The sequence below is a fragment of the Lepisosteus platostomus genome, chromosome 7 (assembly GCF_059453375.1).
Source record: "Lepisosteus platostomus isolate fLepPlt1 chromosome 7, fLepPlt1.hap1, whole genome shotgun sequence".
Taxonomy (NCBI): Eukaryota; Metazoa; Chordata; class Actinopteri; order Semionotiformes; family Lepisosteidae; genus Lepisosteus; species Lepisosteus platostomus.
Genome location: NC_142617.1, coordinates 6,084,286 through 6,101,891, shown reverse-complemented (window position 1 = coordinate 6,101,891; position 17,606 = coordinate 6,084,286). Strand labels below are relative to the sequence as shown.

The 17,606-nt window shown below is 49.2% G+C and overlaps 2 protein-coding genes across 3 annotated transcripts; one reads left to right on the top strand and one right to left on the bottom strand.

Annotated features, from left to right (window-relative positions):
- Positions 1 to 323: 323 nt before the first annotated feature.
- Positions 324 to 12,171, top strand: zbtb21 (zinc finger and BTB domain containing 21). 2 transcript variants are annotated; one of them, XM_088638847.1, is made up of 2 exons: positions 324 to 437; positions 4,831 to 12,171. In XM_088638847.1, exon 2 carries the CDS (start codon positions 4,840 to 4,842, stop codon positions 7,948 to 7,950), a length of 3,111 nt encoding a protein of 1,036 aa, XP_088494973.1. In that variant the 5' UTR covers positions 324 to 437; positions 4,831 to 4,839; the 3' UTR covers positions 7,951 to 12,171. The 2 variants fall into 2 exon arrangements, with proteins under 2 accessions (XP_088494973.1, XP_088494974.1); XM_088638848.1 differs by having other exon boundaries at positions 334 to 538.
- A 407-nt stretch (positions 12,172 to 12,578) lies between these two features.
- atg101 (autophagy related 101) lies at positions 12,579 to 17,557 on the bottom strand. The gene is made up of 2 exons (XM_088638866.1): positions 16,928 to 17,557; positions 12,579 to 16,345 (listed from the first exon to the last, which is right to left on the bottom strand). Exons 1-2 carry the CDS (start codon positions 17,177 to 17,179, stop codon positions 15,941 to 15,943), a joined length of 657 nt encoding a protein of 218 aa, XP_088494992.1. The 5' UTR covers positions 17,180 to 17,557; the 3' UTR covers positions 12,579 to 15,940.
- Between the last annotated feature and the right edge of the window lie 49 nt (positions 17,558 to 17,606).

Below are 17,606 nucleotides of genomic sequence, written 5' to 3'. Positions count from 1 at the left end.
AGTTTTACCTTCCAGCCTTTCGGTAAAATATCAGAGAGAGAAAAAACAGAAACGGAACGTTTTTAATTGACAGTTTCTACGCGAGACTGTGGCTGTACGGGTGTCATTTTCAACTTCCCACACACATTAATTAAAACGCTCTTTTTCCCCCCGGTTTAAACTGCACACTGCGCCTTTAAACGGGGGCGGGCGGGCGAGCGCGCTCAGCTTAGGCTGTCATAGCCCTGCCGATGAGCTCGCGGGGGCCCGCCCGCCCGCCTCGCGGAGCCTATCAGCGCGCGGCGCACGTGACGAGCGCTCTTTGCGATGACCTCATCCCTGGTGTGGGATGACGTCAAATTCAAGATGGATGGAATCACGACAGCCGCACGCTCGGCGGAATTCTGAGAGAAAGTCTGGTTTATGGACGGCGGGGGGGCTTGAAACGCGCCGAAAAGGTGAGCTGAAGTCGGAAACGACCCGGCTCCCGGGCCGCAGACGCGGTCGCCCCGTCAGTTTCGGTTTGAGAGGAGCGTCCTTTTCCTGACGTAACTCTGAGGTGATTTCTTTCTCTTTCTCCTCTCAGCGGCAGCTGCAGTCTCCGAGCTGGGAGCGGCGCCTGCGCGCTGGCGGCCCGGCTGGCAGGAGCCGCCGGCTCGTGCGCACGCACGCACGCACGCTCTCCGCCCGCCGCCCCCCGGCTCCCAGCGCCCGCACAGAGCGCGCGTTAGCTGGAGTTAAAATAATCTTAAAATAATGCGCGGTTGCATATAACGCGAAGTCTTAAGTAGGCTTAAAAAATAGGCAAAATATAAACCAGGGAAAAATGCACTTGAGTTTTTGCGACTGTACCCGCAAGTTTAACTGGGTGACTGCAGTAGAAGTCGCGGAGTTGATAGCAAGTTTTAACGTCGCTAACAGTTGGGGGGATCTGACGTAGTGTTTTAATTTATGTCTTTTATTTAATTCCGTCTTACTGGTTATTACTAACTCTTAATGTTTGCAATGCATTCGCAGTGTATGAAACCTGCCACAGGTTAATGTTTCGAACAGTACCCGCTCGGGTGTTTGTATGTCCTTACTGTATGGACTTCAAAAGGGTATTAAGTATTTGAAAACGAAATATTGCGTTTATTTACTCTTATTTCAGTTGCTGTATATTTATGCAAGGTACCGACTTTACAGCTTAGACGGTATTTCTCGTTTTTCCTTGCCTAAATGTTTGCACTTTTTTCCAAAGAGAACAAAAAGTCGGTGCTTTCTGGTGAAACAACCGCTTCATTTATCGGGCATATGTGCTTAACAAAAATGGTGGTTCCGTTATCGTAAAACAAACTGACCTTTAGTCCAACTCATTTTGGTCACATACTCGACCACAAGAAAGTGCATACTGAAACTACACAGAACAATAGTTTTGCATACTGCTAAGACACTATAATGTTGATGCGCTCCTGTGCAAATGTCTTCAAATGAATTAAATGTTCATGAGTGAACGTGCTTACTGCGTTGCTTACCCTAGTATGCAGTCTAGTTCGGGCTCTTAGCATTACCCAGTGTTGGGGGGTTTGTTGCACATTTTACTCAGTCCACACTGTGTGTGTGTTCTGCAGCACATGAGCTCCTTTTCCTGCTGCGTGTGGATGTGTTCTTCATTGATATACTGTCATTTGTACTGCTCATATAAAAGTGCTTCTGTAATGTTCTTTATAGATACTTTATTGATCCCGTGAGGGAAATTGCAGTGCAACAGCAGCTTAACACAGACAACACAACCACAGTGTAACAAATGATACAATAATAATAATACAATCCATACAATACAATAAGTACAGTGAAAAGTGCACTAAAAAGAGTTACTCACAGTCCAGAACACACAAAGAACAAACCAGAACAGAACAGTACACAAAAAAGTCATATTGCACAATATGACTATAAATATAAATGTATTGCACAGGTCCCCGGCATATATTGCACTTTATGTACTGATGTGCGAAAGAAACACAACACTTGGGTCTAATTGGCATAAGCAAATACTTTTAAATATTTATCAACCAAAATGCACATCAAAGAACATCTTGATACATACGTTTTTCAGTATGGCACATGGCACACTCATGAGGAAAGCAGTATAAATCATTTAGCATTGGGTATGATGTTCCTTCAGTGGGCTGCCAGTTGTGAGTTGCAGCCATATCACCCTGCAGTTCACAACCTGCAGCCCCACTGAAGCTCAGCAGGTGTGAGCCTGGTCAGTACCTGGATGGGAGACCTCCAGGGGAAAAGCTAAGGCTGCTGCTGGAAGAGGTGTTAGTGGAGCCAGCAGGGGGCGCTCACCCTGCGGTCTTTGTGGGTCCTAATGCCCCAGTATAGTGACGGGGACACCATACTGCAAAAAGGCGCCGTCCTTCAGATGAGATGTAAAACGGGTCCTGACTCTCTGCGGTCATTTAAAATCCCAGGGCGTCTTTCTCGAAAAGAGTAGGGGTGTTACCCCGGCGTTCCATAAGCCTCTAACAAGCATGGCCTCCTAATAATCCCCACCTCTGAACTGGCATCATCACATCACTGGTGGTGGTGGAGGGGAGTCCCCATTACCTGTAAAGCGCTTTGAGTGGAGTGTCCAGAAAAGCGCGACGGAAGTGTAAGCAACTATTATTATTTTGTTCCTGGACGTGCACACACGGACCTGACCTGCCTCTGGGCAGACCGCTGTGGGACGTCCCTCTTCCTCTTCCTGCGTAGCCTGGGCAGTCGGCACGGCACCCGTCGCCGTCCCTGTGACCCGTTGTCAAGGCCAGAATGCCAAATAACACGCTCCACCACTCTCTCTGTCCTCGGGAGACGATACTGGCCAGGCATCCACCCAGTTCCTAACTGCTTTATCCAGTATAGGGTCATGGGGGGGGAGTCAGAGTCTATCCCAGCAAGTGACGGGAGCAGGTACCATCACAGGGCACACACGGGCACACACGGGCACACACACACACACACACACACACACACACACACACACACACACGCCAGGACCAGAGTACCCCAGCTGCATGTTTTTGGACTGTGGGTGGAAACCTGAGCAGGTGCAAGAGACCCAGGTGAAAACGGGGAGAGCATGCAAACTCCAGGCCGATGGCACCCCAGGAGCGGAGTTGAACCCGGGGCGACAGCACTGCGAGGCAGCAACGCTGACCACTGCGCCGCCGTTCCTCCCTGCCCCAGTTGTGCAAATCATTTTCGTGATCTGATTCTCTCAGACAGGCGGCCTTCGATCGCACTGATCATACATTTTGAGCAGCTGTTTCAGCAGTTCCTAAATCAATGTAACTTTTAATAACATTTAACTCTGCACTCAGTGAACCTAAAACTAACCATCCGGAGTTTTTATGAACTTCTGATTTTATGCCACAGAGGAACAACAGTAACCATAAACTTTATTTTACATAGCGCCTTTTAAAAGTAGCTTCTCGAAGCGCTTTACAGGAAAAGTAAAAAAAGTCTGGAGAGAACAAAATTTGAGTCTGGATTTGAATGCACTCGGATCAGCGATATCCCTGGGGATAGAATTCCAGAGCTTTGGGGTGCAGCAGAAAAAGGCACCTGTCACCCCTAGAGTGTAGGCGAATTTGGGGGAGAAACAGGAGACCATGATCAGACAAACGATGTTCGCAAGGTGGGGGTAGGAAGGTAATGAGACAGGTACTGAGGTGCCTAGCCATGCAGAGCTTTATGGGTGAGCATGGGGATTCTTAAGTCAACACAAAACCTACAATACTACTCGAACAACCAACAAAAATATCTGTTTAAACATGGCATTATGTGCCCATTGAGCTATGGATTTAAACCGAGACTGTTTTTTTCTTATTGTGCATCAGTCTATACATAATAAAACATACACTATTAAAGAAATGAAAGGTCTGTAAAGTCACATCATTACTTGAGACATTGATGTGCACGTGTCAATGTGATTTACTAGCATATTAGAAGTAAATAAGACATTTTTGAAAGTGACGAAAGGCAATGATGCAGGGTTGCAGGTTTTTTAATCCTATTTAAACCAAAATTAAAATTTAACAGAAAAAATGCAGATTTAGAGATGTCACAGCCCTACCGCAGAGACTCCAATCTTGCAGAATTTCACATCCTCTGGTCTTCATTTCAGCTGAGCTTAATTAGCTGTTTGAAGCCATAATTCAGCTAAATTGCTTGATTGCAGTATTTTTTAAGTTCTAATGGTTTTTCTACCCATAAGATTGGATTTTATTTTTTTAATAAAATGCAACAATTTAAAGTCCAGCGTTTAATAGATAAGAAAAGGTCTAAATGTTTCAAATGAGTTCTATTATTAATTATTTTTCAATTGAATTAACCTTTATGGGCCCCTATGGAAATTTGTCTTGGATATCAAGAGCTAATAAACATATAACACAAAAAAAACAATAATACAAATACAGCTACAGTACAATACCATGATACAAAACAACGTTTGACAACATCGCTCAATCAGAACTCTTCCTGTATCCTGAGATTAGAAAAAAAACAGACCGCTTGTAAAGAGTCTAAAAACAACAATAGCATTAAGATCCCCCACCTGCAGGCAATATATTGATTGTTCAGCTATTGAATGCTTTTATGTATAAAGAAAGTAAGTTCTCTTTGTCTTCACACAGGAGATCTGGACCTCCAGAGGGTAGGAGAGTATATTCTAAAAAGAGTGGATGATTGGTATCATTAAGGGTTCGGCTCAGACCTGGGCTGGAACGACATCCAGCACGTGTGTGGGCCTCCAGGGCCGGGACTGGGAACCCCAGCTCTAGTGCCTCTCCTCACTTCCTGTCTCTCACTTCCCCTTTCCAGGAGCACGGGATGGAGGGCTTACTCCATTACATCAACCCCGCCCATGCCATCTCGCTGCTGAGCCACCTCAACGAGCAGCGCCTGAAGGGGCACCTCTGCGACGTCGTCCTGATCGTGGGGGACCAGAAGTTCCGGGCGCACAAGAGCGTCCTGGCCGCGAGCAGTGAGTATTTCCAGACCCTGTTTACCCGGAAAGACAGCGAGGCCCGGGGGGCCGTCCAGCTGGATTTCTGCGAGCCGGATGCCTTCGAGAACGTGCTGAATTACGTCTACTCCTCTTCCCTCTTCGTGGAGAGGGATGGCTTGGCAGCCGTTCAGGAGCTGGGCTACAGTCTGGGGATCCCCTTCCTGACCAACATTCTGTCCAAGAAGCCCCATGTCTCCTACTCCGGCACCCGGAAAAGGGCTTCCTTCTGCGAGGAGGACGACAACGGGAGCCAGCAGAGAAGCGTCATTGTGTGCCAGAGCCGCAGTGATAAACCCGGCCCCAGCGCCTCCCAAGACAAGGGGCCGAATCCGGCATCGCAGGCCGCGTCCAATCCCTTCCCCCCTGTCAAGCCTAAAGAGGTTTCATCGGGTCAGCCTGCCAGGGAGTCCAGTCAGTGGTCAAAAGACCGCGGCAGTTCCGTGACCTGCGAGAAGCCAAGCGACACCTCGAGGAACACGCCATCCACTCTCAGGAAATCCACAGACGCAGCCGAAGGCCCCGACCGCAGGCCCAGCCGCTCAGGCGCCCTCGTTCGGGGAAGGTCGCCGACGAGACCCCAGCTGACCGCTTCTCTTTCTTTCAACGATTCGTGCTTGCAGCAGGGCGGGGAGGCGGGCGGGGACGTCGCTCAGGGGCAGGACCGGGCTCCCACGTGTCTTGCAAAGCAGGGACTCCGCGCGCTGCCAGGCAGGGCGGGACAAGAGAGGCAAGGGGTCGACCGAAGCGGCCCGCTAATTAAGAGCCTCCTGCGCAGGTCGTTGTCCATGGACAGCCCCGTGCCCGTCTGTTCCCCAGCGTTCGATCTGAAATCCGCGCACAGCCGAGAGGAAGCCGCTACGAAGCCGGGGGCCGAGACGGCCGCCGCGGCGGAGTCTGTAGAAGGCAAGCGTTTCAAAGACAAGTCCAACGTTGTCCCGCCGCTCAGTCTCCGTTCCGGGATCCTCAGCAGATACAGGGAAGCGGAGGTGGACAAGTCAGAGGTCCGTGTCAAAACGGAGCCCAGCAGCCCGCTCGCCGACCCGTCCGAGATCATCCGGGTCACCGTCGGAGACAACCTGCCGGTGAACTTCAGGGATTTCCACCCCCATGCAAATGACGAGGCACCCAGGGGATTTTCCAAGCATTCTGTCAAGAGGAAATCCCGGCTGGACAACAGAAGGAATCAGTTTAAAAAGTCCAGGTGCGTGGAGGATCGCGATTTTGGATCGGAGCTCAGCCGCCGCGGTGGCGCGACGCCCCACAATTCAGACACCGACGAGGACGCGGTACCCGCAGAGTCGAGGCAGAACAGAATGTTTAAGTGCTGGAGCTGTCTGAAGATATTTCGCTCCAACACCGGCCTCTACCGCCACGTGAACATGTATCACAACCCCGAGAAGCCCTACTCCTGCGACATTTGCCACAAGCGGTTCCACACGAACTTCAAGGTCTGGACCCACTGCCAGACTCAGCACGGGGTGGTGAAGAACCCGGCTCCCGTTTCCAGCTCCTACTCGGTGCTGGACGAGAAGTTCCAGAGGAAGCTGATCGACATCGTGCGGGAAAGGGAGATAAAGAAAGCCCTGATGGTGAAGCTCAGGCGAAATAAGCCGGGGCTCGGAGGTCTGCAGTCCCAGGCGTTCGGCAAGAGGAGCCTCCGGGCCCGGTCCAAGAGCTACGCGTGTGGCTACTGCGGCAAGGTGTTCTGGTTCCAGTCGCAGTACAAGCAGCACTTCAAGACGCACGCTGGGGCGAAACCCGACGCCGAAGGCGGGGAGGGCTTCTCCAGAAAGCAGGACGAGGGGGCTGGCCTGAAGGAGAGCCAAGGCAGGGAGTCGTTCCCCTGCAGGCTCTGCAGCGAGAAGCTCCCCTCCCCGGCGGAACAGGGGGAGCACGAGCGGGAGTGCAGGCACGCCACGGTGTGCTCCTACTGCAGCCTGCGGTTCTCCACGCTGGCGCTCAAGAAGGAGCACGAAGATCACTGCGAGTACAAGAAGCTCACCTGCCTGGAGTGCATGCGCACCTTCAAGTCTTCCTTCAGCATATGGCGGCACCAGGTGGAGGTGCACAACCAGAACACGATGACCATCAAGGAGCAGCTGTCCCTCAGCCTGCAGGAGCACAACGGGGAGGCGCCCGATCCGCTGAGACCCTCGGCCCCGGGGTCCGAACCCAAGAGCGCCGGGAGCTCCAAGGAGGAGGCGGTCTTCAGCGACTCCTCCGAGCCCCCGCAGTTCGACTCGGAGGACTCCTCCTTCCTGCCGGAGGACCTGAGCGTCCCCCAGCGCCTGGAAGAGGTCCGGGTGAAGGAAGAGCCGCCCGAGGAGGCCGCGGTGGACGAGGCGCCCCGCCCCCCCGCCGAGGCCGGCCCTGAGGAGTCCTGCGCGTGGCCCTGCGAGAAGTGCGGCAAGCTCTTCACCGCGCGCAAGCAGCTGGAGCGCCACCAGGAGCTGCTGTGCCACGTCAAGCCCTTCATCTGCCACATCTGCAACAAGGCCTTCCGGACAAACTTCCGCCTCTGGAGCCACTTCCAGTCCCACGTGTCCGCCTCGGAGGAGCCGGGAGCCAAGGATCGCAAGCGCCGGCCCCCCTGCGCCTCCCCTTCGCCCCCGCCCGCTACGTCTGCCGCCGGGCCGCCGCCGCCGCCCCCGCCGCCATCGCCCCCCCCCCCGCCGCGGGCCCCCTCGCCGGCGGCCGCCCCGGGGCCCAGGCCGAAGAGGGCGGAGGGGGAGAGATCCAGCCGGGCCCGCTCCTCCAAGGCGGAGGCGGCCGACGACCCCCTGACCCCTCAGGAATCGGACACCCTCTTCTACCACGCCCCCACGCTCTCCGCCCTCACTTTCAAAAGGCAGTACATGTGCAAGCTCTGCCACCGGACCTTCAAGACCGCTTTCAGCCTCTGGAGCCACGAGCAGAGCCACACGAGCACGTAGCCAGCGGGGGGGCCGGGGCCGTGAAAGTAGCTCGTCCGGCCTTCCCCCCCCCCGACGGGAAACTCCAGCAGACGACGTGGGAAGCGTGGGTGTGGTTTGGGCTGTTTGCCGAAATGGCTGTATCTTGAGTGGTGGCAGTTTGCAGACGTTTTTCAGGAATCCTCCCTGTCGAAACCAGAAAAGGTTGATGCTGCCTGGTAGTCTGTACATTTTGCTACTGCGTAATTTTTTTTTTGGGGGGGGGGTTGGGGAACGACAATAAAAGCTCAGATTAGGAGTTTCGAATTTCATCCTTTATAGCAATAAGTGCAAATTTACAACCTCATTTTGGTAAGTTTACGACAGATTTCGCAGGTGGGGAAGTGCCTGTAAAAGGCTGCTGAGCTCGCTCAACAGCAGTGCCGCTCCAGCAAAACCAGGGTGGGGAAAAGGCACTGGGTCTGGCTTTCTGCACTACATCACAACCTCCGCAGCTGATCTGTTGTAACCTGCCGAAACAGCAACGATGTGCGCGTGTTTATGGATGTACTGCCTCGGAGAACTAACTACACAACATTCACCGGTGCTGAATGAAATTGCACAGATGAACTGTTCAGCTGCGTCAGATATCGATTTTGACAGCCTCTCCCCCAGAACAACAAATTGTGCTGACCTCTTTTATAATTTAGTGATTTTTTTTTTATTGGTGCAGTTTAACTCACACTAAAATCTACCCTCCTCGGATTGTTGTAAGGAAACGTGTACCTTCCGTGACCTTCAAGTTGTGTGGAAAGGGTGTGGGTGTGCTTTGTTGTGCACAGTCAGGGAGGGATTTGTCTTTTTGGTTTGACACTCGCGTATTGCACAATCTGTTCACACACACGTACACACGCATATATACACAGGTACAAGGGGTGCACTGATAAAGGTTTTCTCAGTTGATGTCAGCATAATCCCGATATTAAATAGCACAGGTTTTTAAAGTACTGAAAGAAAGTAAAACTGAGCTTTTGACCAAAATGATAAAAAAACACCAATAGCTTGTACATATTGCATTAGTTTAAGATCATCAAGAAAAAAAATGTGACTAAGATGTAATCTGATTAGTCACCAGTGTACATGTGGTCACACACAAATACACTTGGATTATTGGTGACAGGAACATTTTGTGTCACAATAACAGGCACGTAAGATATCGCCATCACTTTATAAAATATTGACAGTACAATATACTAATATGCAGATAAGATGCATCTTGTTTTTTTTTTCCTGTATTTCTGACTCCTTTTAAAAACAAACATAGTTTGTATACATGTAGCGAAATACTGTGTGTTGTAATTATGACTTTCATTTATCAGTTTAAATGGGAAATATATTCACGGCAACAGGAGAAAAACGGAAAACTCGCGCCATTTTTTCTTTAACAAAAAAATGCATCCACAAGCAGCGCACTGCAGATCAAGATTGGCAATTGCGATACGTTCTGCAATGATGCACTTTCTTCTGTAAAACACAGAAGCACTGACATCAGGAAGTGGGTGGCTCCCAGCCTGTCTGTATTCAGTAGCGCTCTGTTAAATCTGACTGGGAGCAGGTCAGGGTGGCACAGTGGTGAGCACTCCTGCCTTGCAGAGCAGGGGCCCTGGGTTCAGGTCTGGACCTGGGTTGCTGTCTGTGTAGAGTTTGGGTGCTCTTCCCAGGTTTGTGTGGGTTTCCTCCCACAGTCCAAAACATTCTGGCCCTGGCTTTACCCTGCCTTGCGCCCATTGCTTGTGGTTGGAAGAGAGACGAAGGCACGCGGGCCCTTCAGATAACTGTTAGTGACAGCTTCTCCTGGCTATTCAGCTGGTGAATAGACATAAGACAGGACGCCAGGGGCCTCTCCTCAGTAAGAACTGGAAAGCCGGTCTTGTCTTTTTTTTTCTAGTCTTGTCGAAGTCTTGATGATTTTCAGGTGTGTGTGTGTGTATGCCGCCATGTTCAGCGGCTGTAAAATGTCTCTAGATGCTGCTCTTCTGGGCCGTGTCTCCCACAATTACAGCCCCATTTACGCCACACCGTAGGCAGTTATCGTCTTCTGTACCACAGTAGGTGCACCCAGCTGAAAATCAAATTACAGTATGCGCAGGGTAAGAAGAGGCATAGCTATCGGCATGCTGTGGATTTTCACCGTATAAAATGGTGCTTGTCGCTTGTGATACATCAGTGCACCCCTGATATGTGTATACATTTTTCTTTAATGACCTCTGCTTCTGTGAACGGGAGGCTATCATGTCGGTTACGTCAACACACTTTGCTAGAGCTGCGTAAAAAAAGTATGCGTTGAGAGGATGGTAACGAATGTATCTTGTCGTAGCGGTTCACCGAGGTTTTTTCCCCCGTCTCCCTTCACTCCTTACCTTGCCTTGTGATTTTGCCATTTCAAGCGCCTGTTTTTGTTTTTCTTTGTCTCTTTAAAATACATTTGCAACACGTGCGAGGATGGGGGGGAAGGGGAGGAATAGCATTTGTATTTCCTAGCCGTAAATTGAAGTGCTCTTGTAAAACACAAGTACACGTTGTGTGCTGTTGTGTGAGGAAGCGGTTTTACTTGGCTTATTGAGGCTAAGCCGCCGGAGGCAGTACTGTTTTAGACACGGCGGGCTTGTGGGTGTAGCTAGAGCCATGCTTCTATGATAAAAGAGAACAAATCTTTAACAGTTCTATTCAGTGGTTCTCTTCTCCTCTAATGTAGGATTATGGGATTGCAAGACTGAGTTCTCTAGCAAATCAAGTTTCTGCAGCTGGAGTACTTTGTATGAGCCTTTATTGTGTAACTCTAATTTTTGCCTGCCCTACAGAAACAGAAATGCCTTTTTAGATGCCAAATAGCCGATACGTTTCTGTCGATAGAGAATCGTTTAAGATGAAAACACATCTAGCATTTTCATAATGTTTTTCCTTAAGCTTTTACTCTAATGAGATTAGGCAGCCTGCCATAGCTCAACCATTATATTTAAACTCAGCCCTAAAATCTGCTGTGTATTTTTTTTTAAATGACTTCTTTTTTTTAAAAGGATCCTTAATAGTTGAAGGTTTTCATGCAGATGTTGCAATAGTTTTGTGTTGTCATTATAATCTCTGCCGAAGTTTGATACAAATGTATGGTTGGAGTTTTTTTAAACTTGGCTTCTGAAAGTAAATAAGTTTTCTTCAGTTTAACACACGGATTGGGAAATTCACTTTAAGACTAGACTAGGCAGTATGGAGAGAATTAAGGATGTGTAAACAGAGGTTGGATGCACTTGTACTTTGTGATGTTTGGACGTTTAATCTAATTTCTGTTGGTCTGTTGTTACAGCCTTCCTTCTGAACAGGAATATGGAAGAAAATGTATTTTTTATGAATTTATACAAAAGTATTGCACAAAGGAGATTATACTCTCTTACGGATGTGAAACAGAGGTTGGTGTAATGGGTTATGTTAAGCCTTAGAAAAGGGGTACTGCATCAGTACTCAGGCATACTGTATCAGTATCAGCCTGCCAAGTCCCTCAAGCAACTGAAGCAGTTTGACCACAATAGGGTTTGTGTTCATCAGAAAAAGACTGACCACATTGAGACCCGGGGGGGTCTCAGTCCTTTCTCAAAATTAATTTATTCATCCATCTCATTTGGATTTGAACAGCAGGGCAGTCACCTAGATCCATTTTCTGTCTGGATGTGATTCTTATAAACTATGGAAAGTAGAGAACTGCTTCGAAGACACTCTTTTTTTTAAATTTGTGGTTCATTGCATGCCTGCTGAAGAAAGAAGCGTATGTCCTACGCGACCAAACTCGTTTGTTTTGCAGGGACCACCAGTGTTCTTGAAATCCATGTACGCAGGTTTCAAGGATTTGACTTTAATTTAATAAGTTAATACTTTAAAAAAACAGTTTTTTTTTTAAATAAAGGTTTTCTTATGTTTTGTCCTCTGCAACTTGTGTTCAGGAAGATTGTAAGATGTTAAATGCAAACTTCAGTTGTGTTAAGTGGACTTTTGTTGTATTTTGTAATATATTTTACCATGTTTCTAAAACCAAAACAAAAAAAAAGTATTTGGTATTACAGTGGTATCATTGCAATAACTCTGTTGAGTTTTGTAACATGAATCCCAGTTTTGTGGCTTCAGAAACTGCAGCATTTCGTGTTAGTGGTTTTTCTACTGCTTCATACCTTTGGTTTTTGGCTACTGAAATAAAAAGTAAAAATTAAAAAAAAACTTGGAAGTGTTTTTTGTTACGTGATTGAAAGTACATCACGTAATTCCATCCACTGAACGTCCGGAAATAAATGTCTGGAAACTCATGTGCATGGAAACATATTCTGCACAGTATTGTGTAAACCATTTAGCATCACAATGAACTGGTATTAACAGTCTCTACTGGATGACTGCACACTACATAAACACACCTTTTCAAGCTCAGCACTGTAACATTCCACAGCTCAGTCACATGAACAAAAATAAAAAACATCTATCTGAAATGCAGTCATCATTTGTTCTAAAAAAATCCAGTGTTACTTTATTTCAAAGGCTCCTTTATTTTACCAGGCTTAATTTTTCCTAAATAACTTTACAATTTTCACCGACTTATTCAAAGACATGATATTGACAGAGAATAAAATAGAAAAGGTGCATAAAGAGAGTTTATTTAACAGATTCGTCTACAGTACAGGGTGACCCTATTCATTGCCTCTTAGCATTTTAAGACTGATCATGCAACGGAACTTTGTAATTCTTTTCAAAAGTCACACTGGTCTGTTACAAAGGGCACTGTGTAAACCAGATGACACAAGCCTTTCAGACTGCAGTGGTCCAGAAAGATCCTAGTGCACGTGTGCAGCTGTCCGGACCAAACAGACACATCTTTTGTTTCAGTACATCGTTGTTGCAACGTTATTTTCCAAATGAAGCATAGAGCTACTGCTGCTTTTTAAAATATCTACACACAAACGTCACAGTAGATTGCCGTTGGTGCAAAGTTCTTTTTCTATGACGATTGCAACTAAAATAAATCCATAAACCGTTGCCGTTATTGCTGGTCGTCTTATGGCTTGGATATGGAAAATACTGCATTATCTTTCGCCAGATAACCAATTAGAATATATAATTAACTGCCAAGCCGGGTCTCCCTACGTCTCTCTAAATTCATGGTAGGACAGTGCTTTCAGGAGCATTTTACTTGGCCACCGTGTGCATGTGATGAAATGGAAAGGCTGGATTTGGCCGGCTCTCTCCTAACCCTGCAACAGATGCAGCAGGAGGAAAGCTGCAGACTAACATAAAAGCCGTTTTCTGTTCAGACATGCTTATGAAAGAGCCCATGTCGGTCCACATAACCATTTTCTCTGAGGATCTGCCCATCCTTGCTTAATTATTGCTTTGTCTTGCGTGTATGATGCAATACAACAGGGTTGAAACTAGCCACTGATCTTCAGACCCCATGTTTCTCCAGGATGCAGTGCAGTACTGCCATCTGCAGGCAACGTCCTCCCTACCGCGGTTCAGTGTTTGCATTACAAAAAGGGACCTTCAGCTTGTGGACAAAAAAGAAAAAAGAAAAAGAACCACTGAGTATATTGAAAGGAAGGGCTTCAACACAGATGTGGCTCACGCATTAATTAAGCAAATAACATCCCAGCACACACAGGGTCGGGTATTAAATGCTGAACAGGATTGGTTGTCTAATTATGGCTAGCTGTCAGCTAGGGGGGACCTCACCGATTTCCGTTTGCCAGGAGATTCAGTGACCAAAACAGCCGAACCTGCTGAAGTTTCATGAGCAACGTTGTCTAAGGTGATGTCAGCATGGACCCTCCGAGGGAGAGACATCATCGGCACAGGAGCAACAGAAGTGCAATTACGAGACTGCGATATATCGGCGCATTGATTTAACATGCAAACAGGGGTGCAACTGCAGATCGAGGGAGCGCTGGAAGGGCGTTTGGGCCCTGTACAGGGACTAAAGCAGAAATCCCTGCTCCCTGAGCTCCTGCTCCGCAGTTTCAGAGCCGGGACGGGGAAACAGCATGGACAAACACAAGCAGTAGGGCTTGGGGGGGGGACTCTTTCATTGTGCAAATCATCCACTTGCACCGACTGATGATGGACAATCCCCTGATTGAGAAAGGTTTTATTTCATGTTGGTCTGATGATCCGGGGGAATGTATACTTATGGTGAGATGTTTCCTTTTAAATAAAGTTTATATTGATAGAGGAAAAAAAAACCTACAAACCGCAGATGGACTGTTAATTGAAACGTGGAGCAGGAGCAGCAAGTTTCATCTTGAACAGTTAAACGAGAACTCCATGAAGAGGTATGCCCTAGTCGGGCTGCAGTGCACAAACCACTCATCCCGCCTGATGCTGCCCGTTCGCAAGTCCAGCGGCACAAGGAGCCCAGGCAGTGGACTGCTGACCAGCGAGGAACTGCGAGATGCTCGGATGAATCATCCTTCCCCCTGTTCTCGCCAAACAGAGGAGCGCGCGCCTGTGCTCGGTTCCGACAGCGAAGGGATCTGGTGATTTCATGTTGTTGCGTTTTCCTGGCATGGTTTGGCTGCACTCATTCCCTTAGAAGGCCAGATCGGCGCTAATCGCTGCCTAACGACACTGAGTGCTCATCTTCAGCCCATCCTGCGGCGATTCTTTTCCGCTGGGAGGGGCGCCGTCCAGGATGTCAAAGCCCCCAGCCACAGAGATGGACACGGGTGTAATTCGTGGGTCAGGGGGCCTCTTGGATCCTAGATCTGGACCCCATCAAGTTTTATTCTGGAACGACGCCCGATCCGGCACTTTCCACCTCCAGCAGTCAGGTGCGAAATGACGGACCTTCTCCTGCAAGAATGGTGCTGCAAGCCTCCTGCAGAATTCCCAGCGCCGGGAGACTCCGTGTTGTCCTGGTGGCCCAATGCCCTATTAAGCGACTTGACGTTGGCGTTTCCATTGTGTCGTCCACTACCTGTACGACTCCTTTTGACAGATGTGGGTTTTTTTTGTTTGTAACTACTTTCACAACTTGCACAGAAATGACTAACTTATTGGCCAAGATTCAGGAAACGGATGTCGGAATGCTGTCTGCTCCGATCTGGCTCCCGGGGCGGGTGAGGGAATGGAAATCATGAGCTTTCCATTAGACCTCAAGGTTACAGGGGGGAGTGTTTTCACAGATTCGTGGACTGCCACAGCCTTCTCCGAGAAAAACCTCACATAAAGTCTCTAGTTACAGGATACGGCAGTAGGATTACTGTTACAGGAATTTTATTGTTCCATTACAGGACCATTAAAGGTCTGGTGATAAAAACCACAAGCCCAACAACAGATAGGTCTCAAAGTTTAAGGGACTACCTGATAACATTCACATAACCACGACCTTATAAATCTCTGCTGACTTCAGACTGAAACCGAAACCTGTAGCAAGTCCAACCGGAAACATTCTGAGCTAATTACTGTGCTAAACATGGAGTCCACCGTTGTTTATATAATCAAATGTAATAAACCTTAAATATAACACAACACCTAACATCTAGGAAACGCCCGAGGTCGATTACAGCACCTCTGCTACACTCTATATAGGTCACACAATTGCTGGTCATCAAACCGCAGTTCTTTTTTCCCCATCCAACTGGGATTCTGAAGATCCCCCTTCCCTGGAGATGGGCCGAGATTTTATTTTTCCTCTACTACACACAAACATCACGGCCGACCTGCAGAAACAGGTGTTATCACCTCACACACACACACACACGCGCGCGCGCACAAGGTTCGGTCTTGACCGGCAGGTTGCTTAAGACACTGCAGCAGGAAAAGGAGATTTGCGCCACCACCAAACAAAGCGTCCAGTCCAATGGGAAAAAGAACAGGCATGGCATTCAGGGAGACAGCTTGTGTTGGCGTCACTCTTTGCCAGTTTTCGGAGCAGGAGTGTGTAAACGGGGGGGGGGAAGTTATCTTCCGCGAGCTGCCGCCTCCCCCCGCGCCCCAGCGCCGGTCACAGCGCCAGCGTGTCCTTAATGAGCCGCCTCATGGTGGTGCTGACCGACGCCCCCAGCGTGTCGGTGATCTGGTAGGTGATCTTGTACAGGTAGGGCTGCACGTCCCTCAGGCTGGTGTCGAACACGTTGTCCACCTCGGACTGCGTGGGCATCTTGGGCAGGTACTCGTGCCGGTTGATCACCTCCACGATGTTGACGACCTTCTCGCCCAGCTTCTCCCCCACCTTCTCGCGGCAGATCTGCCGCTCCTGCTCGCTGGCCAGGCTGACCACGTTGACCTTGACGCTCCACACCTCCCAGGGGATGCACTCGTCCGAGAAGGGCCAGCGCGACTTCTTCTTCTGGTAGAACTCCAGCGAGATCTGGCCCGCGCCGTCGCCGCCGGAGTTACGCAAAGCCTCCTGTTTATCGGTGCAAAAAACAAACAAACACACAAATAAAAAAAACAATAAGGAAATCACAAACGGATCACGCTTCGTTGCCGGATGAAACGCTGCTCGAAACGGGCGCGGGGACTGCTGGGTCAGCTGCCGATGCGAACGACGAGCTTATGGTTTTTTTTTAAATATATATATATTTCAATATTTAACTTCATATCGATTTTTTAGACTCTGCCACCACAAATCTCTGAACAGCAGTACAAGCCACAACGCAGCAGACATGACGCTGTCCATATGCGTTGTTTTGAACTCCAGTAATCTACAGGATTAGTGTTCCCCTGTCTCTCTCTCAAAAAAAAAAAGACTTTGATTTCCCACCATCCCTTAAAAGATCTCTCAGATGTACTTTTCCTCATTCTTAGAGGTGAAAAGGCGCTTTTAGTCCGATTGGTCACAGTTTTCGTGTTAAGATGTCTTGTGCCGGCGGGCTTTGCAGCACTTAAATAGCCTTTAAACCCCACGTGTTCGCGTTATTTTTCGCGGGCAGGTGTGTTTACCGACACCAGGAGTGGACCGAGCCCGACCCCGACCCCACCATCGTACCTTGAACTCGCCCACCGCCTTCCGGATAGCCCGGTCCAGCTCCTCGGAGGACACCCGCACGAAGGTGAAGTCTATGAAGTCGCAGTCGATGTCCTGGGTGCCCACGGTGCCGATGGAGTAGGTGCCCTCCTTCTTGTAGTGGAACTTGCCGGTGCTGCGGTGCAGGAGGATGGTGTGCAGGAGAGCCAGCATGGCCTCCTCCACCTGTCTGCCCTCCACCGACACCTCCAGGACCTCCGAGCGGCAGTTCATGCCGGGGCGGGGCGCTCCTTCGGGGGGAACGAGCCTCTAGGAGGAGGGGGAGCCGGTCCGGTTCCGTCCACTTCAGCCCCGCCGGGACGTCACCTTTGCTTCACACCAACACGACGGCCAGCGCTCACCGGTCTCGGTGAAGTCGACTCACCCTTCGCTTCCCTCTCAAACGTGGCCTCCTCTTGTGGTTGGTTTTTTTTTTAAGGGTTTGAAGCCGCTGTCGCGTTAAAAGAGCGACAGGCGATGCGATTATCCGCAAGAACCCGACGGGTTCCGCTAACAGAAACGTCGAAGTGTCCTCCCTCCCCCACCAGTTTTGGGGAATTGTAACGCAGCAGCCTCCCTGGAGCAAGAGCAGGGACCTGTAAACAAACAGCGGCCGCGGACGGAAAGCGGAGAGGGTCAAACGTCGTCCCGTGCCTTTTCT